Source organism: Trichomonas vaginalis, chromosome II (genome assembly GCF_026262505.1).
Source record: "Trichomonas vaginalis G3 chromosome II, whole genome shotgun sequence".
Lineage (NCBI taxonomy): Eukaryota > Parabasalia > Trichomonadida > Trichomonadidae > Trichomonas > Trichomonas vaginalis.
The window spans coordinates 9,271,586-9,299,333 of record NC_067204.1 but is presented as its reverse complement, the minus strand read 5'-3'; the positions used below and the strand labels follow the sequence as shown (position 1 = coordinate 9,299,333).

General features: G+C 30.8%; 11 protein-coding genes and 1 pseudogene across 12 annotated transcripts, besides 4 other annotated features; 4 read left to right on the top strand and 8 right to left on the bottom strand.

Annotated features, from left to right (window-relative positions):
• Positions 1-1,001: 1,001 nt before the first annotated feature.
• Positions 1,002-1,038: a mobile genetic element.
• Positions 1,039-1,445: 407 nt separating this feature from the next.
• Positions 1,446-2,879, bottom strand: TVAGG3_0513230 (protein kinase protein; the record flags this gene model as incomplete). The annotated part of the gene is made up of 1 exon (XM_001329251.1): positions 1,446-2,879. The coding sequence occupies one exon, from the start codon at positions 2,877-2,879 to the stop codon at positions 1,446-1,448; it is 1,434 nt and encodes a 477-aa protein (XP_001329286.1).
• A 429-nt stretch (positions 2,880-3,308) lies between these two features.
• On the bottom strand, positions 3,309-3,923 carry TVAGG3_0513220 (protein kinase protein; the record flags this gene model as incomplete). The annotated part of the gene is made up of 1 exon (XM_001329250.1): positions 3,309-3,923. One exon carries the CDS (start codon positions 3,921-3,923, stop codon positions 3,309-3,311), a length of 615 nt encoding a protein of 204 aa, XP_001329285.1.
• Positions 3,924-4,313: 390 nt separating this feature from the next.
• TVAGG3_0513210 (Ankyrin repeat family) lies at positions 4,314-6,227 on the top strand (the record flags this gene model as incomplete). Its single annotated transcript, XM_001329249.2, has 1 exon — positions 4,415-5,797. One exon carries the CDS (start codon positions 4,415-4,417, stop codon positions 5,795-5,797), a length of 1,383 nt encoding a protein of 460 aa, XP_001329284.1.
• A 297-nt stretch (positions 6,228-6,524) lies between these two features.
• TVAGG3_0513200 (endo-alpha-1,2-mannosidase family) lies at positions 6,525-8,270 on the bottom strand (the record flags this gene model as incomplete). The annotated part of the gene is made up of 1 exon (XM_001329248.1): positions 6,606-7,703. One exon carries the CDS (start codon positions 7,701-7,703, stop codon positions 6,606-6,608), a length of 1,098 nt encoding a protein of 365 aa, XP_001329283.1.
• A 2,301-nt stretch (positions 8,271-10,571) lies between these two features.
• Positions 10,572-21,767: a mobile genetic element.
• On the top strand, positions 14,848-16,026 carry TVAGG3_0513190 (keratin-associated protein family; the record flags this gene model as incomplete). The annotated part of the gene is made up of 1 exon (XM_001329244.1): positions 14,848-16,026. The coding sequence occupies one exon, from the start codon at positions 14,848-14,850 to the stop codon at positions 16,024-16,026; it is 1,179 nt and encodes a 392-aa protein (XP_001329279.1).
• Positions 16,635-18,947, top strand: TVAGG3_0513180 (uncharacterized protein; the record flags this gene model as incomplete). The annotated part of the gene is made up of 1 exon (XM_051237010.1): positions 16,635-18,947. One exon carries the CDS (start codon positions 16,635-16,637, stop codon positions 18,945-18,947), a length of 2,313 nt encoding a protein of 770 aa, XP_051094834.1.
• On the bottom strand, positions 19,984-20,256 carry TVAGG3_0513170 (uncharacterized protein; the record flags this gene model as incomplete). Its single annotated transcript, XM_001329243.1, has 1 exon — positions 19,984-20,256. One exon carries the CDS (start codon positions 20,254-20,256, stop codon positions 19,984-19,986), a length of 273 nt encoding a protein of 90 aa, XP_001329278.1.
• TVAGG3_0513150 (integrase core domain containing protein family) lies at positions 20,277-21,767 on the bottom strand (the record flags this gene model as incomplete). Its single annotated transcript, XM_051237009.1, has 1 exon — positions 20,277-21,767. The coding sequence occupies one exon, from the start codon at positions 21,765-21,767 to the stop codon at positions 20,277-20,279; it is 1,491 nt and encodes a 496-aa protein (XP_051094833.1).
• A 13-nt stretch (positions 21,768-21,780) lies between these two features.
• Positions 21,781-23,085: a mobile genetic element.
• Positions 21,877-23,005, top strand: TVAGG3_0513130 (annotated as a pseudogene). Its single transcript has one exon. A coding segment is annotated over exon 1 (1,129 nt).
• A 114-nt stretch (positions 23,086-23,199) lies between the features above and the next one.
• On the bottom strand, positions 23,200-23,958 carry TVAGG3_0513110 (uncharacterized protein; the record flags this gene model as incomplete). Its single annotated transcript, XM_051237008.1, has 1 exon — positions 23,200-23,958. The coding sequence occupies one exon, from the start codon at positions 23,956-23,958 to the stop codon at positions 23,200-23,202; it is 759 nt and encodes a 252-aa protein (XP_051094832.1).
• A 223-nt stretch (positions 23,959-24,181) lies between these two features.
• On the bottom strand, positions 24,182-25,005 carry TVAGG3_0513100 (DNA/RNA polymerase superfamily; the record flags this gene model as incomplete). The annotated part of the gene is made up of 1 exon (XM_051237007.1): positions 24,182-25,005. A coding segment is annotated over one exon (824 nt), but the record flags the coding sequence as incomplete, so codon positions are not given.
• Positions 25,006-25,818: 813 nt separating this feature from the next.
• TVAGG3_0513090 (uncharacterized protein) lies at positions 25,819-26,665 on the bottom strand (the record flags this gene model as incomplete). The annotated part of the gene is made up of 1 exon (XM_051237006.1): positions 25,819-26,665. A coding segment is annotated over one exon (847 nt), but the record flags the coding sequence as incomplete, so codon positions are not given.
• Positions 26,666-27,394: 729 nt separating this feature from the next.
• Positions 27,395-27,748: part of a mobile genetic element that runs on past the window's edge.

The window sequence follows — 27,748 nt, the reverse complement described above, 5'->3', positions numbered from 1 at the left end:
CTATTTTATATAAAAATCAAATTCAATGATCTTAAAAGCGAAGGATAAACCTCAAAATTTACGAATATAATGAGTGGGAATATAATGCTTATCTATCATAAAACCATATGAAATATCAATTTTTGCTTTACGCCTAATTTTTGACGACAATTAGCAAAAAATGTTAAATGTTAACACTCAGTCCATTTGAATATGAAAAATAAAATTGACTTTGATTAAATGTTTTTATTTATCATGCAATTCTTCTTGCGACCAAAGATTTGAATAAAAGTTCAAAAAATAAGATAGCTTAAAAAATAATATACGGTAGTGTTTACTAATAGATGAATAGTATATAAATTCTATTAAAATGGATTTGATCCAAAAAAATATAAAACCAAAAATAATTGTTATAATTTAAATGAAGAAGTAATTTAAAACGATTTTATTTATGATCAAATTTTATATATTTTTTTGAATCAAATCCATTTTAATAGAATTTATATACTATTCATCTATTAGTAAACACTACCGTATATTATTTTTTAAGCTATCTTATTTTTTGAAATTTGATTCAAATCTTTGGTCGCAAGAAGAATTGCATGATAAATAAAACATTTAATCAAAGTCAATTTTATTTTTCATATTCAAATGGACTGAGTGTTAACATTTAACATTTTTTGCTAATTGTCGTCAAAAATTAGGCGTAAAGCAAAAATTGATATTTCATATGGTTTTATGATAGATAAGCATTATATTCCCACTCATTATATTCGTAAATTTTGAGGTTTATCATTCGCTTTTAAGATCATTGAATTTGATTTTTATATAAAATAGTTATATATTAGAAAATAATATGAGTTTATGTGATATTATTTTTCAGAAGATTTCATTCTATATGCCTATGAAAAGTACTCTCAAAACTAACTTTTTCCTAATTATAATTAAATCTAGAATATTGTATTATGCTTAGTATTATTTCATTTTTCTCATTCAATTTAGAATTTACAAATGTCAAAAAATTGAGAGCTGTCACTTTTGATGAATTTCTGTTTATTACAATTATAGTTCAGTAATTGAATATTTTATTGATAAATAAAAAAATTACTTAAATTCAATTGAAGGCGAAAACGGTTAACACAAAAATCTGATCACGATTAAATGTCGTTTTATTTAAACCTTTGTGTTTCCCATTCAAATATTTTATCAGAATTTTTCAATTTTGTAATTTCGATTTTGATTTTTGATCAAATTAATGGCATATCTGTTTTTCTGAACACTTTTTGCAGAGTTAATTAATACTGATGACGCAGATATGGTATATTTATATAATACATTCATTTGAAGAAAATTTATTTTCGAAAAAATTGTTATCTGACTGAGCTGAATTAAAAATGTATAAACAAACAATTTTAATATATAAAAAACATACAAATACAAATAAAAAATACAAACAAAAAAGAAAATTAAGGGATATTCAAACCTCCCTCGCGAAGAGATGCCATTATACTCTTGACATCGATTTTTGCATTCGACTCAGTGCAGTAAGGATTCAAAATAGCGATCGCATTGTCGTTAATAAGAGTAGAATGCGTAATTTGTTTCTTTGCAAGAATTGCGAGCAAATGTATGTAAGATTTGAGTGATTGGCAACCTGATTTGACTAACTCCAGTAATTTGGAAGTCAAATTGCAGAATAAAACTTTATTATTTTCGCTGTATTGGTACAACGTCTCGAAAACAGGAATGAACTTGTCAATTACTGCCTGTTGATCCTCAAGAAGTGGAAAAACCTTACATATATCTGCTAATATTCCTGATTCTGCGAATTCTTTTGCCAAATTCTCGTTCAAATTAAGTTTTGTCATTGCCCAGACGGCAGAAAGCAAAGTTTCCGTATCCCCGTGATGGCAGACGTGATGTATGAACGGTACGGTTAATTTGTGAAGTGAAAACCGTTCTGCGTAATCGGAATGACCGATTAAAAGAATGAACAACTTTAAAAACAAGGGAGCTTTGATAGGTTGAGAAGACATCCACTTCTCAATTGTTCCTGCCATGGTCAGAGTTTTTCCTGTCTTTTCGTTGCTGGCTACATTGCAAAGCAGAAGGAAAGCTCGTTCATCTGAGTAATCTATAACAGCTTGGATAAGAGAATTCGCTACATCTGTCAATGCTTCGTTCTTCGTTTCATATCGGCGAAGGAATTCTATTGACGCCGATCGTAATAAAGCATTATTACTCGTAACATGCGAACAAACTACGTCTAACTTGAAACCGCGTGGTATACCGTTAGTAGTAAAGAGCGCTGTATACCCTGCAACCGCATTTTTCGGTATTTTCGATGAAGTATACAAAGCTATTACTCCATTTGGAATTTTCATGGGATCTAGCCTTGCAAGTGATAGTAATATGTGATTACCACCTGGTTTTGATGCATATCCTTCTACAATTATTTGAAATTCTTTGCTAATCATGATTAAAATTTCATTTGGCGTTGATGGTGAGAAAATGAGCTTTGCAAGTAACGCGCCTGCCTTATCTGCTGCTTGTGTTGTTAAAAGAGTGAACAAAGCGTTCACCATTTGCTCATCAACAGTTGATGGAATTAATGTAATGATATATAAGAATAAATCAACAGTAAAAGGTGTTAAATATTGTGGGAGGTTCTGTACTCGTGTGACTCCTTGTAAAACTTCCAGTCTTTGGGCTAATTTCAGGATTAATGACTGCAATGGAGCAGAAATTTGTAAATTTGGCTGCATGGCAAGCTGCAAAAGTGGTGTCCATAGGGGGATGCCAACGATAGCCGAGGAACTTGAATTTGTGTCAAAAAAGTTAATTGCTTTTAATTGCTGGCTAACAGGGGATTGCGGACCTAGAGACACGGTGTAGGACATTGCTGTCTGCTTGAGCTGTGGTAAAGGAATGGCTGGATGTATAGAAAATTGAGCTGAACGATTAATTTCTGATCTGACTTGAAGAAACTCATCCTTTTTAAGATCAAAGCTTGCGCTGCCTATATGGCGTCTGTAGTTTGCTAAGCATTGGCGTGAAAAGTTATGTGTTGATAAGAAATCCTCAAATTCGTATTTATCTGTTCCAGGAATAGCAACATCGCCTTTATTGAACTGGTAAATTATCTCCTGGAATGTAGGCCTTTCATGTGGATCTGCCGCCCAGCATCTCTTTATAAGAGTTTTTAAGTTTGGTTCCCAATCATCAGGAATAGGAGGTCTCTGACGATTAACGACAACAACGCATAGAATCTGTGCCCAAGCGAGACCCTCAAACGGATACTCTTTTGTAATTATCTCCCAAAGTAAAATTCAATATGAATAAACATCGACTTTTTCGTCATATTTTTCGTTTTGGAGGAATTCTGGAGCCATATAACTAGGGGTTCCTCCCTGACCTGTCATTGTCAATGACAAATCTGTATTCTTACTCGATCCAAAGTCGCAAATTATTGGATACTTTCTATCGTCAATCAAAACGTTTTGGGATTTGAGGTCTCTATGGATTGTTTTATTTGCGTGAAGATATGACATTCCTACCGCAATTCCAAAAGCGATTATGTTGAATTCTGTAGGTGTTAGCTGTAGTGCATTTTCTTTCCCGTGCAAATTGTTGAACAATGAGTTGTTTGGAATGAACTTTGTAACTATACAATATGGCGGAACTGTAGTGAATCCAATAAATGGGAGTAAAAACGTGTTTTTCAATGTAGAGAGTGCTAACACTTCGCGATTATATAGTTCATGCATGTTTCCGTCAAGTATGTCAGTATGAAGTTTCTTAATTGCAACTTTTTTCTGTGTAGGAAGATAGATTCCCTCCCAAACTTCGCCGTATGCACCATTGCCGATAACTTTCACAAATTGAAGGTTATCATAGTAAAGAATGTAATGGTGGGCTTCAGGAGGAAAGGAATCGTTTTGCATATAGTGAAAAAAATTGTTTACAAAAAATTCGATCTATTCAAATTTTGAAATGACATTGAATTTATTATCATTTCTTGAAACTGTTTTTTGAGGAAAAATAAGAATTAAAGAGATGAACAACGTTTGAAAAATTCCGCCGAGAACTCGAGGAATAATACCGAGAAACCAAAAATTTCCATCGAAGTTTGCAACATTAATTGCTAAGGATGAAATATTATAATGTACTTAAAGTAGCCTTTATCAATTAGCTGATTACATCCTCCAATTCTTTGGTTTGTCGGATCAAAAAAAAATGATTTTTCACAAGCAACACATTATTTGTATTAACATGCATATTGCCTGCTTACATTCCAAAATTCTCAAAGAATATAACATTTCTAGAAAAATTCTTGATTGGCGAATCATAGATGGTTCATATATCCTATATATTCAAATTTTATGTGTTTCGTGTAGCATAATTTCATCACTCAGGTAGCCATAATTTTTGAAAGATGGAATCAAGAATTTCACAAGAAAGGACAAAAGAAGTAATGGATGGAGAATTGTACAGACTCGAAATTCACTCCATCACAGGTACTCTCAACGAAGAAAATTTTGACGAAGTTTCAAAAAATATCATAAAAATATTAGAAGTTAAGCCAAAAGCAAGAATTCCGACATATTGCTCCGGGGTTTGTTACGCATTACTCAAAGACAAGTCTAAAATTGATTTGTATCTACGCAGCGTTGAACAAATCATTAATTCTTTCCCAGGAGAGACAAGGGTTATCCTCAGACGCTTCAGAGGTGCTGCTGCAACTTCCAGAATATTGGTCATTCTTTATTCAAAGATCATCCAGTTGAAATCAATAAAATTTGATTTGATCCAAATCAGCATTGGCAATTTCTTCAGAGCTTGCCTATCAAAATTCCAAACATACCAGAGTATCCTCATTGCAATGACCCTCTATTTCAACTCAAAAGAGCTTATTGACTTACATTTTCCACAAATTTCTACATGGATCAAGACAATCATTCCTACTTTCTTGTCTTACTTCCAAAACCCACAAGCCGACTTCTTTTTGAAGCAATTTAAAGCATTTGTCTTTGACGAACAAATTATCGAATACGAATGGGACAATATCTTCAAAAACGATGATGATTCAAAAATTACTGAAGAAATGATCCAAAAATCGCCAATTTACTTCCTTTCCGTATTTTCATACGATAAATTACTTTATCCGCCAACTCTGATATCAGGAGCTGCCTTCAACAATGCTAACAAGTGTGTTGAGAAGATGCTTAAGCTCGGCTGCAACCCTGATGAGTTGGATATTCAAAATAACGACATGTTTTACTACGCGGGAACAGTTGGTAACGTCAAAGCGTTAGACTTGGCCGGCCGAACACCCGATAGACTGAAAAACTTTGTTAAAGGAGCAATTCAATTCGGATTCAACGATCTCGTCATAGAAATGGGATATTTCGGTCCTTTCGATGACGGAGAAACCATTTTACACCTCTGCGCTTTATACAATAACTACCAACTCATGGATTACGTCGTCAACAACAATATTTGTTCTGTAAACGAGGTTTCGGACATTGGAGACTTCCCACAACACAATGCAGCTCGTAAGGGATCAATTGAAGCTCTCATTAGACTATCTTATTGCAAAGATTTCGATATCAACGCGAAAAACATGTCAGAAGTGCTTCTATCTGATCTTGCTGCGAAATATTTGAACAAAGACTTGGCCAAAATACTAGAAAACATCTTTGAAACTAGTTCTAACATAACTTCTCCTTATTACGTCAATTTCTTTGTTGCATCACTAAAAATCCAGGAAGAGGGAGAAGAAGATTTCTCAGATGATGATGCTTATTTACTTGGCTGATTCTTTTATCTCATTATTTAAATTGTTTTTTTATTTATTATAAAAAATTCATTTTTCTATATCATTATTCGATTTGATCTCTATAAAACCTACTTTCATTGTTCCAAAATCATTTTCTTTATTGAATATGATTTTGAAATTAAAATAAAAATCTCTCAAATACATATGGCGCATTCAATATCGAAAATTTGAGTTAGACTAGTGTCTGAAGCTGTTTCAGAAGAAATCAATATTGTGAATACGAAAATCTCAAATTGATATCGATTTTGATTTAATTTTATTCTATATATATGTATTGACTATATATGTTAGTTCATATATATACATATTTCAATGAGTATTTTCTTATTTAGCTCTTGAAATATCAATATACAAGTGGTTAAGGTTCAACTACAGTGAAAGACTCCTCAAACTTGAAAATCTATACAACCATAGCTGTACTAAATAATTTTAAAAAAAAACATACAATGTTTTACCTATATTTAATATATATTACAATCTCATTTTCCTAAGGTGATTTTGAGAAGTTAGTATCACCAACATTCTACCTTATGTGCCTCATACTTACACCCAGAGTTTCAAGCAAAAACGTATGTTAGATTTTTGTTTGAATTTATTATGGTATTGTTGGTTCAATTCATATGATTACTATATAATAAAAGCTTGGTTAGTGAATTAATGTGATGAATTATGTATAAAAAGCATGAAATTAAGTTAGATATGAATAAAACAATTTATAATTAAAATTACAAAATAAAATACTATAAGTAGTTATGTAAAAGCAGTTATTATATATACTTGATGCTTTTCAATTAAAAATAAAATTAAATTTGCCAAGTTTCTGAGCAAATTGTCTTGTTATTGTTATGAAAGCATTAGGATCTTCACCACTCCAGTTATCATTGTCCAATTTGTGCCCTGCAGTACTTAATGCGGGTTCAATATTTGTTCCATCGAACCAACCATTGAATGAGTCAACAAATACGTGACTGTTGTATTTAAGAGCTGTTTCCCATCTTTCTTCGTAATATTTTCCTCCATTTCTTGAGATATCTGAATTTCCTGGAGAAACAACAGGAATAAACGTCATTGCTCTTGGTTTAGTAATATCTTTGATGGTTGGCCAATGTGAAGTGTTCGTGGCCCATGAATCTTTTTCATCGCCATATAATGGACAAATAGCATCATATCCTGACTCTGTTGCCTCATTAATATCTTCCATTGTTGATACATGAGCAACAAAGTAAGAATCGAAGTATGTACGACGACTTGTTGTTAAGTAATACATTGATTTTTCTAATTTACTTGCTTTTTCGATAAATATGACTGGTCTTCTATTTGTTCTAAGAATAGAAGAACGTCCTGAGTATAATGAGTTGTATCTCTTGATATCTTGCCTTATTGTAACCCATGTTCGATTTTTATACTCTGGAATCATAATTGCAACTTTAATATCGTGTGATTCTGCTACACTAACTATTTTGCTTAATGCCTTATCTGTTATTCTCTTCTTATTTGTCCTTGGATCGATTCTATTTGAACTAAACCATGGAACAACGATCGCTTGTATGCCAGCACTGTGTAAATACTGCATGTGACGCTTAAGTAACGTTTTGTTTTTGCATGAATAGTAACCTTCCATTGGATAAGTTTTTGGAATTGGTTCTCGAAGTGTAATTGATAAATCATTAGACCAATAGGTCCATGCCTTATCTTGTTTATCGTTTTCGAAGCTTGCGTAATACAAAGCCCAAGTAGTATTTGAAAATCCTTCTCCAACGCCTTGATAATGCTTAAAAAGACGTCGTGGATCCATGTATTTAGTGTATGCATAACAAAAAATTACTGAAATTGATGCAACTGCAATTGCAGATAGCATTTCTCCCATAGCTTGTTTTCGTTGCATTTTTGATTGTCACTTTTTATTAAATTTCAGAATTCATACTTCGATTTTGAGCTCAAATACATGATAAATGAGTACAATTGAATTGCATTTTGACTCAGCTCTCTAATGCCAATTTAATACAGGAGTATTACAATTATTGTGCTTCATTTCAGTTATCATTATCAGATTATATTGATTTTTTTTAGAGATTCTTTTGAAATTATTGCTTTTTCTTCTTGATTTTCATGGTAGCTTGTCATTTACTTATACTTGCAGCTTTATTTTTGACTGGAAATATCAATAATCTCTCCTTGAAATTATAATACTGGCAATTATTAAGCAAATTAAGAAATTTTGAATAAAGTGATATCTATTCTCTGGAATAGATATATCAAAAACCACAAAATTGAAAGATATTTTATATTATCAAAGTAACCCAGGTATCTTATGTGTTATGCAAGATATGCGGAAATTAAGTAAGAAATTATATTCGCAGTAATGAAAATACCATCAAAATGGTGAAAAAAGTAGTATATGTAGACGGGTTTAGTGACTTTTCTTGTAAACGTAAGAATTCATACAATATCGAGCGATTTTGTATCATTTTTTTTAACATATGAAGTAAAAAATGTATGATTCTTACGGTTTTTATTCTTACGTTTTTGAATAAATCAAGATTTAAAAAATTTTCAAAATTGTAAGACATTTACACTCAGCCCAAACATAATGAAATAAAAAATAAAAATATATTTATTTATAAATCATTAAAATAATTTATTTATCTTTTATAAAAGAAGCTATATATAGATGATGTCAGATATTCCGCGATTAATTAAACATTGTTTAAAAATGAAGATTGTGAATTATTAAATGAATATGAAAGCCAAAATAAGCTAATGATTATTTGAATTTATGAAATCAATTATTTGATTCATTCTTTCTTCAATCTCTTCTATTCTTTTTGTTAAATCATCCATTTTCATTAATGAGGTGATTCTTGATTGAGGAATAGATTTCAAACTAACCACCCCCTTTATTTTTGAAATTTTGAATCCATCAACTTTAAACATTTTATTCAATTTACATGTTGTCAATTCTTCAAATAGTCATTAAATTCTTCAACAGATGAAAAAATTTTATTTCAGTAATTGGTTTAACAACGTTTATTTTTTGTTGAACATTTTCACTTTCATTTATTTTTAAAATCTGTTTCATTTATCATTAAATAAAAATTAGAATATAAGTGATGAAATATATTTTTTTAATTAATATTAAATCAGAAATGGCGGCAGGATTCTTTAAAAAATTATGGGATGGAATTAAGAAAGCTGCGGGTTGGGTTCATAAAAAGATTATTAAACCCATTGCAAACTTTTTGGCACCAGTAGCGAAAACGGCAGGAACTATCATAGGTGGGGTATTAGGTACTAAAGCGGGTAATCCGGCGATGGGAGCACAAGCAGGTAACGCAATTGGTGGAATAGCTGAAGGAATACTTAATAAAATAGGAGGTAGATAGTGGAAAAATAAATAAATATTATTTTTATCTTAGTATCGGTTGTAGTCTTTGATAAACTTTTTCTCCTTTATTTAAAACTTCTCTTATTGGGGCATTGGTGTTATTGATTCAGCAACGTCACTAATTGCTTCTTTATTCTTAAATATCCAATTTGCTCCCTTCTTCAATGTTTCCCAAACTTTACTCGCTCCTCTTTTTACTTTATCCCACAGTTTCTTAAATATACCTGCAGCCATAGTTGATTATTTCATTAAAATTAAAAATTCGTTTTCATCTTTTAATTTTGATTTTTTATTTATTAATAAATGACGACTAACTATTTGGTGCCAAACACTAAACCGATTAATGGAAATGTGTTTCATTCATTCGAAAAGATAAATGAAATATTCGCAAAGAATGATGGTAGAAGATATTATAGAGAACTTGAAAGTTCATGCTATGACTCTGATGCTCCATATTTTGATGATAAACAAACTCATTTAAGAATTACAAATCCGGCTCATGATGTGAACCAATTAGGTGACACATATATTAAACGCAAAGTTAAAGCAACTCTAGTTTCAAATAAAGCTTTCACATGTGATGCCGCTTTTAAATGCATGCGTTTATTCGTTGGTTACAAATCATCAAATCAAAGCTTTAAACAATTAGAAGTAGAAACCGAAAGAGGTGATGCCGGTTATCTTCAGATGGATTGCGCCCGTGAATCTTTCGCATTTGCAACATATAAACCAAAATCAGAAAGGAAAGTTAAAAAGTTTGTTCATTCGTTATATAATAATGTTCAAAAATATGATAACTCAGTATGTGGTAAATATATTGACCCTTCAGAAGTTTTCAAGAAAGCAAATGAAGAAGTTGATGTCACTTTTGATATGATTATTCCGGTAAATGATTTGTTAGCATTTCAGGCGTTCGATGATTATCCTAAATCATTTGGTGATATCATTCTTAAATATTATGTTTTCAGGGATACTTTAGTATTTTGTCAGGTTGACCCGTTAAGAGTTGCTGATTTACAAAATTACGTTTATGAAAAGATAACTGATGAAAATTATGAAAAGATTATGAATCATGTTTATAAATATGATCGCAAATTCCAACAAATCGGACTTCCTACCAAATTAATTACAAGCTTAGCCGCTACATCTGCTGAGGCAACAGTTGATGACGTTATTATTTCATGCACAAAGATGGAAGTTTTAGAGGATAAATGCATTACACCAGGATACGGTTTAATTGAAGAATCAGTTAAAGCAATACCACGTTTATTTAGTAAGGAAGATCCATTCATGATTCCAGCTCAACATATTGACGTTCGTTCACTAAATGGAGGTTGCATCACTCCTGAAGGTATTAGCTCAGATTTCTCATACGCCCTTCATAATGTTACAGATGTTGTGTTAACATTTCCGAAGAATGCAATGCAAAGAACGGTTTTAGAAAATCCAATGCTTCGAGGTCTTCAGGTCACTATAGATTCCAGAAACTTCCCCGATCAAGCGATGACCACAGTGGGTGACATATTCTTTACACGTATGCTTCAAGCTTCTGATTTAGATGGAGTGAATGAATGCACAAGAATACGAGGACTCATTAACTAGACCACTGAATGCAGATGATGGCACGCCATTAGCTAGAACATGGAAAGACCAAACTTTATTCTTATGCACTATTCCAGTTCAACGTGATGGAGCGGGTATATTCTTTGATGGATTAGAAACTTTCAACTCACAAGTTACAGTACAAGTGAAAGCTTATCCAATCATTCAGGGTGAAAATGACACTTACTGTTCAAAGGTGACAAATCCTCCTCAGGTTTGGTTTACTAGGACTACATATTGGACATGGACACCGGATGAAGGTTTGAAATATCATCCATCAGGTACACCACCACAGTATAGAAGTTCATATGATGAAATATTGATGAATAGAAATGTTTAAAATTATAAATTTATTTTTGATTAAATGGATTTAAATTCATCCACCCTTATGAAGAATTAGCAGGAGTATATAATACATACGTAGATGATATGATTAATGAAGCATTGAGTGATAATAGAAATGCTCTATCTAAGGAAAAATTAATGAAAATTCCATATTCTGAATGTTACTTAAATTCAATCACTGCAGCAATTGGTAAACAAAATAAAGGTAAAACATTAACATATTAAAACAAATTATCATTATTGCTAACACTTCCCCTATTCACATGTGTTAATTTATATCAACCGTTCAGGTTCACCTTCAGATGATACATTTGAATCTTTAAAGCATTTAATCAAAATTCCAATTATTTATTTATCGCAAGAAGAAGCAGAAGATTATTTAAAAAACTTTTTAATGTATAAAGAATTATATAATACAATCAAGAAGCAAGGATTAGAGGATAAAATTATTGATAAACAACGGGATGAATTATTTGAAACACTTTCTATTTCAAATTTTGATAGAGAATTTTTGCATTCACTCATTTTTCTAGATGATGCAGTGAAATCAAAACTAATAACAAATGAGAAATCATATTTTAATCAGTTATTAACTCAATGTCGACACATTCAGTGTTCATTCTTTATGGCTGTTCAATATTTCAAAGCATTAAGCACAAACATTAAATCAAATCTATCAACACTTTTCATTTTCAGTGGGTTTAGTCGTCAACAGTTGAACGTTATGCTTTATCAAGTGAATTTACCAATGAGCATTAATGAACTTTACACACAATATCAGCAATTAGGTGAACATGGAAAAATAATAGTTGATTTAAATAAAGGAAGTGTTAAATTTGATTAACTTTTTATAATTAATTTTTATTTTTTATTTATAATTAAACATGACAGAAATGGCAAATCTTCTACAGGTTCCATTAAAACAAGGAACAAACAAAAAGGGTGCATATAATAGAACTATGAAAGTTCCTGATGGAATGAAAGAATTAGTTCATATTGTTGCTGGTCTTCAAAAAGTTAAACAAATGAGAAACGTTTTAACATTACCAGAAGCTCAAGCATATGCCAAACGTCAAGGTCCAAATTGGGAAGCACACGAAGCAGACATTACGGGTCCAAATGGAAAACCTGATGGTATAAATGAAGTTTTCGTTACTGATGGTCAAGGTAATATTAAAGTCATAAATGGTTACAAATTAACTATAACTGATTATCCTAAACGTAAAGCATATAATGAACGTTATCCTATGCAATTTGATGAAAATGGAAAAAGCTGTTAAACAATACATTGGAGAAGGTGAAAATGGTCCAATTAATTCATACCGTTATAATCCATATTCTTATTTCAATGAAGAATTAAATGCTATTGAAGAGGGACCGATGGATTACCACGATATTCTAACCAGTTTGATGGTCAATATGCAAATATTAGACCTGAAATTTCAGCTAAGAAATTCTTTAAAGTTGCTTTATTCGATCCAGTTTTCGCAAATGTTAAAGATGAACTTAAACATCAATTCCAACCAATTATAGTAGCAAGAATTGCATCAGGTGCTTTATCTCAAGCATTCAAAGATTTAATTAAGAAACCATTATATCAGCAACGAGGTTTAACTTATGATTTTTAAGGAATTAGATAAAAGAAAATTTGAGAAATCAGATGATTATAAGAATGCAATTAATGAATATATTAGGTCTATTAATTACAATGAACCAGCTAAAAATCAACTTCAAGAACAAATACAGGGAATAATAGATTCAAAACTTCCAGCAAAATAAAAGTTTAAATATATTTTTTTTATTCGAATATAAATGAGAAGACGTTTCACTAGTCAAAAGAACACTAACGCAAAAGCAGAGATTACGGTTGGTTATAACGTAAATGATGATAAATCACGAATTATTCAAAATGTTAAAGTTAATGTTAGCCCTGAATTAACAAGGTCAGCAACTCAACCAAATTTATTAACTCGTGACTTACCGAAAAAGGAGGAGGGCAAAATAAAGAAGATGGAGACCCAATCATTTTATCTGAACCGGTAAAGAACCTGTTGAAATTCCCACTTATCCAACATACCCCCACCTCTTTCATCAAACATCGAGAACCATATAAAATAGACATTAATTCTGAATTAATGAAAATTTACCGTGATATAATAATTAATAATTATGATTCAATAATAAATTTAATTGACCAATCCGGTTTAATTATTTTACCTTATGAATCATTAATTCACATTATCGCCATTCTTTGTGATGTTCAAGATTCAGACGTTAAGATTCAATTTTTCATAGATGATGATGTTTCATGCTGCGGAACAGTTGCAAAAATAAATCCTATAAAGGATATTAGCAAATTAAGATATCAAAGAACGGAACAACAACTGAACTTCATTTAACATATAATGATATTTATAATAAAATAGTTGATGAATATAAAATATCACTTGAAAAATTCTTTGTTAAGGCTATTTAATATTCAAGCATTAACATTATCGAATAATAATCCTTTGAATCATAATCAATAATAATTGACCTTTCACCAGTTTCTATCGTTTGTTTTTTTCTTTTTGTTCCCACTATCCGGATCGGTCATTGTAATTGTTTTTTTATAGTATCAGCTTTATCTTTAACTTCAATCTTTTTTCCATCGGGATATTTAAACCAAAATTCCAAAATTCGATATTGTCAATCTGTTCATATTTTTAATCTATCAATTACATTTTTAATACCATCTGAAAATCTTATGAATGGTCATTATATGGTTTGATTGAACTAAATTTGAATGAAGTGAAATATAACCTGTTGATGAATATGACACTGACTCATATTTTCTGAAAACACTAAAATTTATAACATGAATGAATTTCTTATTCGTTGAATTTATGAATTCTTGAGGTAATCTTATTCTAGTTTTATTTTCACTGGAAAATAACGCTTTACCATATTTTTTAATCGTAAAAAATGTCAATTATCAATATTATTTCGAATAATAATGTGAATTAAATTTAACAGTTAGCGGAATTTATAATGTTACTCTCGTTTCTGTGAGTGGTAAATTTAAATCCCATTCTTTTAGACCCTTCAGATTATATATCATTTATTAAAGATGACCTTGAAAAAACGTATGATATGTATATAAATAATGTGATAGCGAAATGGGATATTAACATGATTTTAAGTTATTTAAATGAATCATTTATCGTATGGTATGAAGAAAATTTTAAATCAAAACCCGATAAACTTTTTGAACTTGATGAAATAAATAACCTTATTAAATTTCCGCTGAAAATTAAATTTTGTACTCCTCATTCGTTCATTGTTGGGGATATTAAATTTTGAAAAAGATGTTGGGGATGTTTTGTATTCTGACACTGGTTCCAATTTCATTTTAATCAAATGTGATAAAGTTAATACCCCAATGAGATTTTCACATCAAACATTAGACCCTAACTCTTACCCATCAATACAAAACATTTTATCCATCAACTTAAACACATTTTCTTTATCATATCCGTTTCAATTATCCGGGAATTCATTTATTCTTCATTCAAAAGATTTATCAAATATTAAATTTAGAATAACTGACCTATTTGATTGTGATTTAGAATTTATGAATGAAATATTATGGCAATTTCAAATAGAGAAAATAGCTGATGAGATAACGGATTAAATATTTATTTTTAAATCATAATAAATGATTAAACAACAGCAACTTAAGGCGCAAAGCGCCCAGGTCCTTCAGACCATTACATACGCCATATATGCATATAATTCAAAGACGGCAGAACAAACGCAAAGGTTGAAATATGGAGATTTGGAGATAGTATTGAAAAATGACCATTTCGAATTCGTTTGCAAAGGTGGTGCAGTGATATCAAATATAAAAGAAATTTTATTTATGAATTCAAAAATTAAAGGAATAACGGATGATATAACATCAATTCCACCAGAAGAACAGAGATATTACGCATTAAATGCATTTCCTAAAGTTTTGAAGATTGGAAGATTTAATTTAAATGAGGAATTCATAGAAGGTTTCCTAAACGACATAATGAAGAAGGTGGATAAGGAATATGTGGATAGTGAATTAAATAAGAAGGCAAATTTGGTTTATGTTGATGAAAAAGATAATGAAATTAAAGAAAAGGTTGAATGGTATCATGAATGGACATCGGAGACTTTTAAAGTTAAAGCTGATACAGGATGGGTTTCAGGATGTTTAGACCTTAAAGCAGATAAAACTTATGTTGATGAAAAAGATAATGAAATTAAAGAAAAGGTTGAATGGTATCATGAATGGACATCGGAGACTTTTAAAGTTAAAGCTGATACAGGATGGGTTTCAGGATGTTTAGACCTTAAAGCAGATAAAACTTATGTTGATGAAAATTATGCAAAGAAGTCGGAAGTAAATGATGTGATTACAAGCATGAAAAATGAAATACTTCAAACATTATATCCTGTTGGTTCTATTTATACGTCAATGAATTCAACAAATCCCGCAACAGTTCTGGGTTTTGGTACGTGGAAGCAGATTGTAGACAAATTCTTATACTGTGCTAGATATTCAAAGCAAACAGGAGGTTCGAAGAAAATTAAAGAAGCAAACCTTCCACCGCACACTCATACAGGAACTACAAACTTTTCTGGCGACCATAGCCACTTATTAAGAGACCACCCATTATACAACTCAGAATATAGAGATGGCAATGATGTTTTATCTCCATCTTATAACAATGCAGCAAAAAAGATTTTTCGACCAACTGAACCAGGAGGAAATCATTCACACACTTTCACAACAAATCCAACAGGCTTGGGTAAAGATTACATGCCACCATTTGTGACTGTATTCGCATGGTACCGCGTTCAATGAATGAACTAAATATATTTTATGTCTGTAATTAATTAGGTAATGAAGTACCGAATGAACTGCAGAAATATATTTTATCGTTAATGTTTACGTTAATGGTTTCAGGTTATTCAATAATTAATTATTTTTGAAGAACTGAGGGTGTCACTACGTCACCATGTGTCACTCGGTTAATTAACTTCTCTGAAAAAATGAGACAACATGACATTTTGACAACAGTCCTGGAAATATATTTTATCGTTAATGTTTACGTTAATGGTTTCAGGTTATTCAATAATTAATTATTTTTGAAGAACTGAGGGTGTCACTACGTCACCATGTGTCACTCGGTTAATTAACTTCTCTGAAAAAATGAGACAACATGACATTTTGACAACAGTCCTGGAAATATATTTTATCGTTAATGTTTACGTTAATGGTTTCAGGTTATTCAATAATTAATTATTTTTGAAGAACTGAGGGTGTCACTACGTCACCATGTGTCACTCGGTTAATTAACTTCTCTGAAAAAATGAGACAACATGACATTTTGACAACAGTCCTGGAAATATGATGCAGTCCAAAAATAAAGTTAGTTTTAAAATTATTTTTTATTTTTTATTCCTATATAAATGACGGCAACAAACAACAACAGCAACTATATCGTTTCTGATGAAAAAGTTATTGATTCATTAGCTGAGGAATTAGTTGTGGCAGAAACTAAAACCCTCAACGAAAGAATTGGTGAAAACAAGATTGATTTACATAACTACCTCAAACATGATGGAGGAAGAGGAAGGAAAACTGGTATGGCTTTATTAGTAAATAAAATTTCAAATTTAACGATTATAGATGTTGATATCAATAAATCGTACAATGATGAACTTAAAGAAACAGTTAGAAAAGATATTTTATCAAAACTTTCGGATAAAGATGTTATCGTTAAAACTGCTTCAGGAGGTCTTCACATTTATTGCAACACTAATTTCTTCTATGCAGTTTCGAACAGAATGATTAAATGTTATTCCTGCAATGATTATGATATTGATATCATGACTTTTATGGATGATTCAAAGCGTTCTTTAGTAGTTATGGCTGATTCAAGAGTTCGCAAGAATGCAACAGAACCAATCAATACATACTCATTCATTCGTGGAAGTTATGATTCAACATTAACCAGAACAGTGAATGATATATTAAATGATTTGAATATTAAGGTAAGAGTTGAACAGAAGAACGAAGAAATAAAGACCATCGTCAATGAAAGCAAAGATGTAAACATTGACGATAAACTTGCCCAGAGCATAGTTGATGGCATCAGTGATTTTGAAGTACATAATGACGGTGGAAACATGAATTTAGAAAAAGAAGTTACATTATTCACACTGTTTCAAGCAATTAATTCGTTACCTAATCATTTAATTAATGAAGCATACGATAACGTTTATAACTTCTGCAGCTTAACTGAAAATGCAAAAAGTAATTTTGAAAAAGCACGTAGTAGATATGCACATTTAATGACTTCTCCATTTGTTTTAGTGAAGATTCTAAAACTATATCAAAAGGAATATTATGATGAATACGTTTTACCTTTATTACGTAAGTCAAAAATAAAATTTGATATAAAACTTGATGACTCGTTTTTGATAACAGATATTAGACGCAAGGCTGAAAATCATCAGTATAAAAACAGTTCTGAAGTAATTGAGGATTTATCACGTGTAATCCGTTTTGTAGATTGTGGAAACAAATACTTCATTCAGAAAGATTACAACATACACGACAAAATGAATCAAATATCATTCGTTCTTCAATCAAACATGAAAGAGTCACTTAAAATGATTAAATTATTTAAAGAAGAAGGTAAAACAATAACAGCATGGGACGTACTATTAAATCAATTGTCTTCATTAACCGTTAAGGGTGTTTGCTTTAAATCTGATTCTCCAGATGTTTTCTCAACGTTTCAAGGTTATAAATACAACGTTCTCGAAAAACCAGATTACTCAAAAATTGAGATGTTTATGAATTTCATTAAAGAAGCCATTTGTGATAATAACGATGAAGTGTATAAATATCTACTCGGCTGGATTGCATCAATGATTCAACATCCTGGAATCAAGAATGAAACAGCAATTATTTTGAAAGGACTTCAGGGAACAGGTAAAAACAGATTCACGGACATTATTTCTGAACTTCTCGCTGGTTATTCATGTAAAAACATTACTGAAATAAGTGAGCTAACGGGTAATTTCAATTCAGTAGTTGAGAATAAAATGTTTCTTGTACTTAATGAACTCAAGAATGTAGGTGAAGATAGACTCGCAAACTTCAACGCTTTGAAATCAATTATTACGGATAATGAGATTAGAATTAATGAAAAGAATCAACCCAGAAGAACTGCTCAGAATGTTGCCAATTTCATTTTCGTAACTAACAACGTCTACCCTGTCAAAATTGAAGTTGGAGACAGAAGATACGTTGTTTTAAGAGTTAATGGTAAATTTAAGGGTCAATTTGATTACTTCAAGAATTTAATGGATTCACGCACTAAGGAATTTTATGATAACCTTTTAACATTTTTCATCAATTACGATCTTTCATCATTTAATGTACGAATCATACCGATGACTGAAGCCAAACAAGATTTAATTGAATTATCAACAAATCCTTTAGATGTATGGATAAATACACATTATGATGAATTGTGTGCAGGTATGACGTGTAAAAATGTTCTATTCTGCAAACCACCAGACATGAAAGACAAGAATTTCCAAATGAGCATTAAGGATAAATGTGATAAGAAACAGAGAAGAATAGATGGTAAACAAACATGGTGTTATGTTTTGAAAGAAGAAATGAAAGGATTATATAAACAGGTTGAACCAAACGATAATGAGGATTCATTTACTGACGATGAAATACCTGTAAATGAAGCTTTATAAAGTATGATTTGAATTTATTTTTGCATTAATCCTGCTGTGATGTCAAAATGTCATGTTGTCTCATTTTTTCAGAGAAGTTAATTAACCGAGTGACACATGGTGACGTAGTGACACCTTCAGTTATTCAAAAATGCTTCATAAGTGCCTTCCTCCTTAATCCTGCTGTGATGTCAAAATGTCATGTTGTCTCATTTTTTCAGAGAAGTTAATTAACCGAGTGACACCTTCAGTTATTCAAAAATGCTTCATAAGTGCCTTCCTCCTTAATCCTGCTGTGATGTCAAAATGTCATGTTGTCTCATTTTTTCAGAGAAGTTAATTAACCGAGTGACACATGGTGACGTAGTGACACCTTCAGTTATTCAAAAATGCTTCATAAGTGCCTTCCTCCTTAATCCTGCTGTGATGTCAAAATGTCATGTTGTCTCATTTTTTCAGAGAAGTTAATTAACCGAGTGACACCTTCAGCTATTCAAAAATGCTTCATAAGTGCCTTCCTCCTTAATCCTGCTGTGATGTCAAAATGTCATGTTGTCTCATTTTTTCAGAGAAGTTAATTAACCGAGTGACACATGGTGACGTAGTGACACCTTCAGTTATTCAAAAATGCTTCATAAGTGCCTTCCTCCTTAATCCTGCTGTGATGTCAAAATGTCATGTTGTCTCATTTTTTCAGAGAAGTTAATTAACCGAGTGACACATGGTGACGTAGTGACACCTTCAGTTATTCAAAAATGCTTCATAAGTGCCTTCCTCCTTAATCCTGCTGTGATGTCAAAATGTCATGTTGTCTCATTTTTTCAGAGAAGTTAATTAACCGAGTGACACATGGTGACGTAGTGACACCTTCAGTTATTCAAAAATAATTAATTATTGAATAACCTGAAACCATTAACGATAAAATAACTGATAACAAAATTTTATTTTTATATAAATGGATACCCCACAAGCTCAAAATTTACCACGAATCATAACAAGGGAGGAAATGATAAAAATGATGCAAGAACCTAGAAGGGTTCGGGAAGAGGAATAAAAATTAAATTTGGATTGAGTTTAAAAATTCATCTTTATTAAATTCATCTCTTCCAATCAATTTATTTATTCTATTAAATTCTTTTATTTTTGCTTCACTCAGTTTAAGGATTGAACGGTAAGTTTCTAATTTTTCGATTATTTCTTTCCTCTCTTTATCGTTTTCAGCCCCACCGCATTGCGGCTTCTTTTTGCAATAGCATATTTTTGATTTAATTCTGTTTAGTTTCTTTTTATATTCATTGTCTGGACTCTTGGCTGCTTTGTTGTCACTCATTTCTTACGAAATAAAAAAAATTAAATATTATTTAAATATAATGGAGTAATAAAATAAATCGGAATTTCTATTAATTTATTGTCAACTTCAACTAATGCATTGCCGTTAATATATCTAACAAATTCAGCTATTGTGTCAAATCTTCGTCTTCTTTTTGTCATTGATTTATCAGTTTTTCCATAATCGAGATGAATCAAAACTTTATCCCCTTGTTTAAAATTCATGAGCCCCGAATTAATTTGTTCACGTTTAACATCATTTAACCCTTCCATTTGCTTTCTAATATATTCCCATTCTTTTGAAATATCATTTTTCATTTCCACTGGTTTCATGTTTATAGTTCTATGCCATGTATTATTGTAATAATATACTAACTGTTGTATGATGGAGTCATGATTTCCATCCCAGTATATCTGACCGTTAACCCCTAACGCATCTCTAAGAGTTCTCATTACCGCATCAACTATTTTATTATGAAACGTATATGGAGAGGATGAAAAGAAAAAATTAATTTGTGGGAAATAATGAGCCATAGCTGCCTGAAATCCTTTATCACCATCACCCCTGATATTATCTACTCTTTCATGATCTAGTAAGTATTGTATAGCTCTTCTTGTTTCCTGTTCTGTTTTCCCTTTCACTGGAATGCAATATAAATATCTAGTGTTAATGTTAATGGCAAATAAATAAGTAACGTTTCCTTTTGAATATTCCAGATGATCGATTTCGTATGAATATGGATATGGAGCAAATGAAGGGCGACTAAATTTTTCCTTTAACGGTTGAATTTTCGGGTCAATTGGTTTATTTAATATCTTGAAATCCTTTTTAAAATCTTTTTGCTTCTTTAATGTTTGAAATGGATATAATAAAGTGAATGATGAAGGATTAACTGAAGGAGGAGGAGGTACTGTCGTTGGAGGTTTTGGTGTTGCAAGTGGTTTAATTTTATCTGCTTTGATTTTGGATTTCATTCCCCCCTTCATTAATTCTGGATGTATTCTATTCATTTGTTTTAAATATGCTGTATATAAAGGTTTGATATACTTTCCCGCTTCGAGTTTATGTTGAAGGATGAATTCCAAAAGTTGATCTTCATTTAAAAGTCGGGCTGAATATGGTTTAACTAATGAATCATAAATTAAAGCTTGTGCTTCATTTATGGTCTGAAGGACCTGGGCGTTTTGTGGCTCATGATTATATAATTTATATAATTCATCAATATCTTCTTCTGTTAATACTTTATTTTTGAAATCTTTCAATTGTTTAAGTTGTGATTTAGTTTTTTCCTTTGTATATTCATTATTTTTAATTTTGTCTTTAATTTTAGAAATTATTTTATCATGATATTTCAAAATTTCATTTTTATAATATGGATAATAATAATCCATATCATCACCCGTTATATTGTTATTATGTTTTTGGAGATATGATTTTAATTCATAATAATTAAGAAAATTTTGATTAAGTACTAAATCATCAATTAAATTTTTTAAATCTGTGTTATCCATTTATATAAAAATATAGGGTGTCCAAAGGTGCGTTTAGCACAGCGCTCTATATGAGACTATTAAAGGAGATATATGCTGATTATAAATATATAATAAAAAATATGAATATATGTATATGATGAGTAAGTTGTATTTTGGCGCCATGCCGGGATATAAAATGAATTTTGAGACAAGAGGCGGTTTCGCGGGAAATTTTGGCGGGATTTTTTTCATTTTTTTAATGAATCATAAAGAAAACATCCTCGCTCTTGCAAAAAAATGCAAAGACTGTAAAAAATCTACGAGACATTGGTAAAATGCTTCGGTATGGATGCTCCTAGCTATTCCACTGTAACGTATCATGTTAGGATGTATCACTTCATGAACAAAAAGGCGCCCATCATAAAAATTGACAAAAAATCGCCGGATCAAAGAAAAATCAAAGCAATTCTTCAAGCGCTAGATGAATACCCAAGAGCATCACTCAGAAGGATAGAGGAGATGACAAAGATACCACTTACAACAGTCAGTTATTATCTGCACAATTATTTGAACTACAAACTAGCGTATACACGTTGGGTTCCGCACAACCTTAATTCAGTTCAAAAAAAATCTAGAGTCCAATCTTCGAAAGAGCTCCTCTCTCTCTATTGCGTGCGTATCAATCCAAGAAGTTTCGCTTTTTAGTAACAGGGGACGAGTCTTGGTTTCAATATGCAACAGAAGCCAAAATCATGTGGATCCCGAAGGATGAAAATCCGCAAACATTCCCGAAGAAAAAAATTGACACACCAATGATGATGTTGTCGGTTTTTTGGGGCGTGAATGGCATCATCGCAATTGATATTCTTCAAAAACCTAATACGATGAATGCTCAGTATCTAATTGACAATGTTCTTACTCAAATTATCAATTCTGATGAGTTTGAGAAATCCAAACAACAAAAACAAAAGTTTGCAATTCATTTTGATAATTCAAGAGTTCACAAAAGTCATAAGGTAATGAATTACTTGTTGGAAAACAATGTCAAAGTTGTTCCAAACCCAATTTATTCACCTGATATTGCACCCTCTGACTTTTATTTATTCGGCACGCTAAAAAAGAGAGCTGAAGGACGCGAATTCGCGAGTCCAGATGATCTTGAAAATTTTGTAAGAGAGCAATTTGAGCAATTTTCTCATGATGATTTAAAGCGTGTCTTTGAAGCCTGGATCGATCGCTGCGAACGCGTGATTGAATCCAATGGTGATTATATTTAAATAAACTTTATATATATGTAACTTGTTTATTTCTATTCGCAGTATTCAGGTTTGTGCTAAACACACCTTTGGACACCCTATAAAATAAATGTTTAAGGGTGCCCACCTCTTTGAATCATAGTATCAAAACCATCATTAACGGTTCCTTTTGTCTCTTCTGTGGCATTTTATTAAAAATAAAATTTTAAATTGTATTAAATAAATGGTATACAACATCCATTTTCACAACATACAGCCTTAGTGTGTGCTCCTGTTAATGCAGTCTTACCGATTGTTAAGCGAGTCATTGACCCGTTTTTAAGTTGTAAATTAATATTCTGACCATCAAATATCACTTTATCATTTATTATATCCAAATAATTTTTAGGTGTTAATTGTTTATTTTGTCGTAAACTAACACCTTTCATTTTTTGTGCAATCTTTTTAAAATCACTTCCATCAATTGAACCGTTGAATGATGTATAACATTTAGGGCATAAAGCAACCATGTTATCACCTTGTTTCTCAATTGCTAAACCCAATAACTTCTTCTCATGTGCTTTTTCTTCAGCTTTATTCTTTAATTTGGGTTTAAATTTCTCATCAAAACAGAAGAAATCAAATGGTGCGAATTTGAAAATGTTTTTATCATAAAATTGTTTATCGGTAACAATTGCTTGAAATGCTTGAGTGTTAGGAAGATTTGGGTCGCCAGCGATTGCCCAATAAGATGAATCAGTATCACCTTCAATGAAATGAAAACGATTAACATTCATGCATTTATACATAAAATCATAAATGAAAACCAAATACCAGTATTTAGCATTATCTAAAGTGAAGAATGCCTCTTGTAAACATGTATCACATCTATAAAATCTATCTTTAAGCATCACTTGATATGTATCTTCACCTATTTCTCTTATGTTTTTAAACTTATTTGCCATACATGCAACGCGTACCTTCTGTGCATTCATTATTTTAGTCTTTGTGTAATTTTGTGTATTCATTGCATCGTAACCATATGATCCATTAAGTGAAATCTTGCAAAATAAACTTTTTCCTTTATTTCCTTCTAATTCAGCCTTTTGTCTTTCGTTCATAAATTTGTTCGCAAATTCATTAAAACAAGTGTTTTTAGTAAATGTTAAAATTGATTGAATGTCATCAATGATAAAATGAAATCTGTCTATTAGATACCAAAGATAATAAGAAGAAAATGGTTGATATTGGTTGTATGTTGATGCTAACTGAGTTAATTTCCTCTGTTTCTGGTCAACTGGTAGATTGTTTGATTTCATGTAATTATACATAAAACTGCCAATTGTTTTTTCATCTGTGATAATATCTAAGTTTCTTATTATCGGTAAAAAGTTTATGTAATCATTAATGTATTTTTCATCAATGTGACCCTTTACTTCAGCCACGAATAAAGTATTTTTCTTCTTAATTATTCCCAGTGCTTTTGCTTTCTTTGTTGCTGTATCACAAATGATAACACCATTCAATCTTCCCGGCATATACATTTTATGGTCAGTATATTGAATGAAATCATGAGGATTAGATGAAAATGATGAAGGATATAATGAATTAAAATCAACACCAACGAAATGAGTCATGATGTTTGAAGTGTCCTCATTTGATACAGTTTTAGTTTCTGGATTATATGCAAGTTTATTAATGTGCGTGATTCCTTTAAGATTTACTCTATGTTGAACATTTGATAGACCACCAGTAATTCCATTACGGAGAATGTGATAAGCTTCAACTGAATCTAAAGTCATTGGTAAATTATTTTTTAATGCATAATTTCTTAAATTGATTCTTAAACGTTGAACATCTTCATCTTTATTTGATTTTACGACATTGCAATAACAACACATTAACTGACAATTTTCTTTGGTATGTGGTTTTTCATTATCGATTCTATCCAATGTTGGTTTATTTGCATATGTAAACGCTTTACCACACATTTTGCATTTAGATGAAAGGATTAAATCGTGATAGTATTGAAAATCATCCATTGAAACATTATTTTTAGTATCCTTTCTGCTTTTTCATCTTGTTTCTTATATGATTCAATTTTATATTTCCAATACTTTTTCGTTAATTCAAAACTTGATTCTATCTCTTCCTCAGGATATTTTTCATTAGGATTAAAGTCTTTATATGCTAAAGCGTAACGAATCATTGAAGCATTCGATGATAAAGAAAGATTATGAAGCATATCAATTTTATAAACAAATGTTTCTTCAATAATTTTATCGATTGGGTCAATCATAATTTCAACATCTTTATTGCAATAATGAATAAAATATTCTAATCTATTCTTAAAATTTTTAGCATCATTGAGATATATTTGATAATCACTATCTGATATAGTTTCTTGGTTAATGCTGAATAAAATGAATCTTTCGTGAATGGTTCCTCTTTATATAATTCTTCTTCGTAATTTTCCCATGTGATGAATTGATAAGGGAAAAAGGATTTAACACGTGATTTATTGTTTCCGAAATCTTGAGTGAATTGGTCTAATGTCCCACCCGCTATATAATTTCTGATGTCAATAAATCTCAATTCATATGGAACGTTTGTTTTCTTTACAATGATTTGCTTAAATTGTGAAGATGAACCCAGTATTGATTTTATTTTCCATTTTGCAGTGTTTAAATCACGAAGAATTAAATTTAAATCAAACTTTCCCGAATTAAAACCTATGATATTCACTTTATTGAATTCCTCATCTAGAAGTTCTTTAAATGCTTCCTTCTGTTTTTCATTTAATGTATGGGACAAAGTCCCCGCCGTTTGCGGCTTCATTAATTCATTGTATTGACTCATATTTGATTCAACAACTAATGAACAGGTTGAAAATAAAAACTCAATCCAATCAGAAATAAAAGAATCACTCGAAGTTAAGCAAAAATTCCTCGTATATGTTTTATCGTTTAATTTAACCGTTGATGATACCATGAATGGTTTTAAGTAAGCATTCAAAGTTGCACACTCAGAAAGTTGTAATTCTTCTTTAGTCTCTAATGTTTCAAAGTCAAAAGTAATATAATATCTTGTCGGTTTATAATATTTCTGCAAATTGTGAGCTAATAACCACTGATATATCTTCTGTTTCGTAATATGTGGTGCATATGGTTGCTGTGTCTTTTGCAACTGAACGTCTTGAATTAATCTTCCATTATTTTCTTTACATTTCTCACAATGCTTTAAAAATCTTCTTTGGTTTTTCCTTTCTGGATCATCACGGATAGAATAAACTTCTTCTTTACAATATGGACAAACTTTATAGCCGGTGAGTGCTTCAACGTCTGTTATTCTGTCAGCGTGAAGTTTTCCACATGGACTCTGTGTTAATAAAATATTTACTGTTTCAAATTCTGGATCTATCATTATTGATTCCACTAATGGAAAGTCTACCTTATTTATGTCCACGTCTTCTGGTTGAGGATCACAATAATAGAAATCAATATTAACATTTAACATTCTCGCTAATCTCTCACTCTCTGATGAAATGTCAAACCCTTCATATGCATCTATTGCTTCATTTAAATAGCTTCTACGAGTTTTAGGATTAGCACCATCAGGAATGTTATAGAAGCGTTTAAATAACCTTCTACCTTCTGCTCTAATTTGATTATCATTCATTTTAGCTGTTCCGTTTTTGTTCATTTATGTAAGAATAAAAAATTAAAAAATAAATAAAAATAAAGTTTATTTTTTAAAGCCCATAAAATGAATTAAGAACACATAAATTTTTATCATCTGCGACGTGACGAATACATTTTAATTTACTCAAGAATGCGTACCCTGATACATTAAATCTAATTCCTGTCTTATTTAATTTCACAACTTTGAAAAGGAATGTATGAATAGCTATAAAATGATGAGAAGATGTTTTATGGGTTGCTTCCATTTTTTCTGAAATAAATGAATAAATATAATGCTTATACGTTTTCATATCTTTTATATTCTTAATAACGAATGGTATAGACCTTTCAACTTCGTCTTCCTTTGGTGCTGTTCTTTCATATGAAACATTATTGGTATCTTCAATAATGAAACCACAATCACACAAAATTTTATAGGTTCCAATGGTTTCTTTTGATATTTTATCTAATAAATCAAAAACTTTATCAACACCCGTGCATTTATTTAAATAATAATTTGTGTAAATATCATGGTCTTCTTTCTTAATCGTATTAGTTGCATATGTCACGTTTTTAAGAGCTTTTTTGAATTTTTCGGAATCTAAAGGTGGTGAAAGTAGGATACAGGGGTATTCTTCATTATCAATAAATTGTAACTTATGTTTACGAATAAATTTAGTACCTTCTTCTGAAAGTGTTTCGTCTATTTCACCATCTAATAAATTTTGTGTTGATTCTGAGACATAATTTTTATATCTTTCTTCATGAGATTTCTGTACTTCTGATTCTGAAGCTGGGATATTCATTAAACCCTCTACTTCATTTTCATTATATTTTTCAACTTCTCTTAATTCCTTAATTTTTTCATCTATTTCATCTCTTATTTTTTCCAGTCTTTCAATTTCATCGTATTCATCATCTTTAATCCGTTCTTCATAATATTCAGGGAAAACATCAGGTTCTTTAGGTTTTTCTTTTTTAGATGTGGGATATAAGAAATTTATAACATCATCTTTATTCATTTTTCCATCATAATCAAATTCATTTAAAAACTCCGCGAATTTTTTACAATTTCTTAAATAATATTTATTAACTTCATAACCCA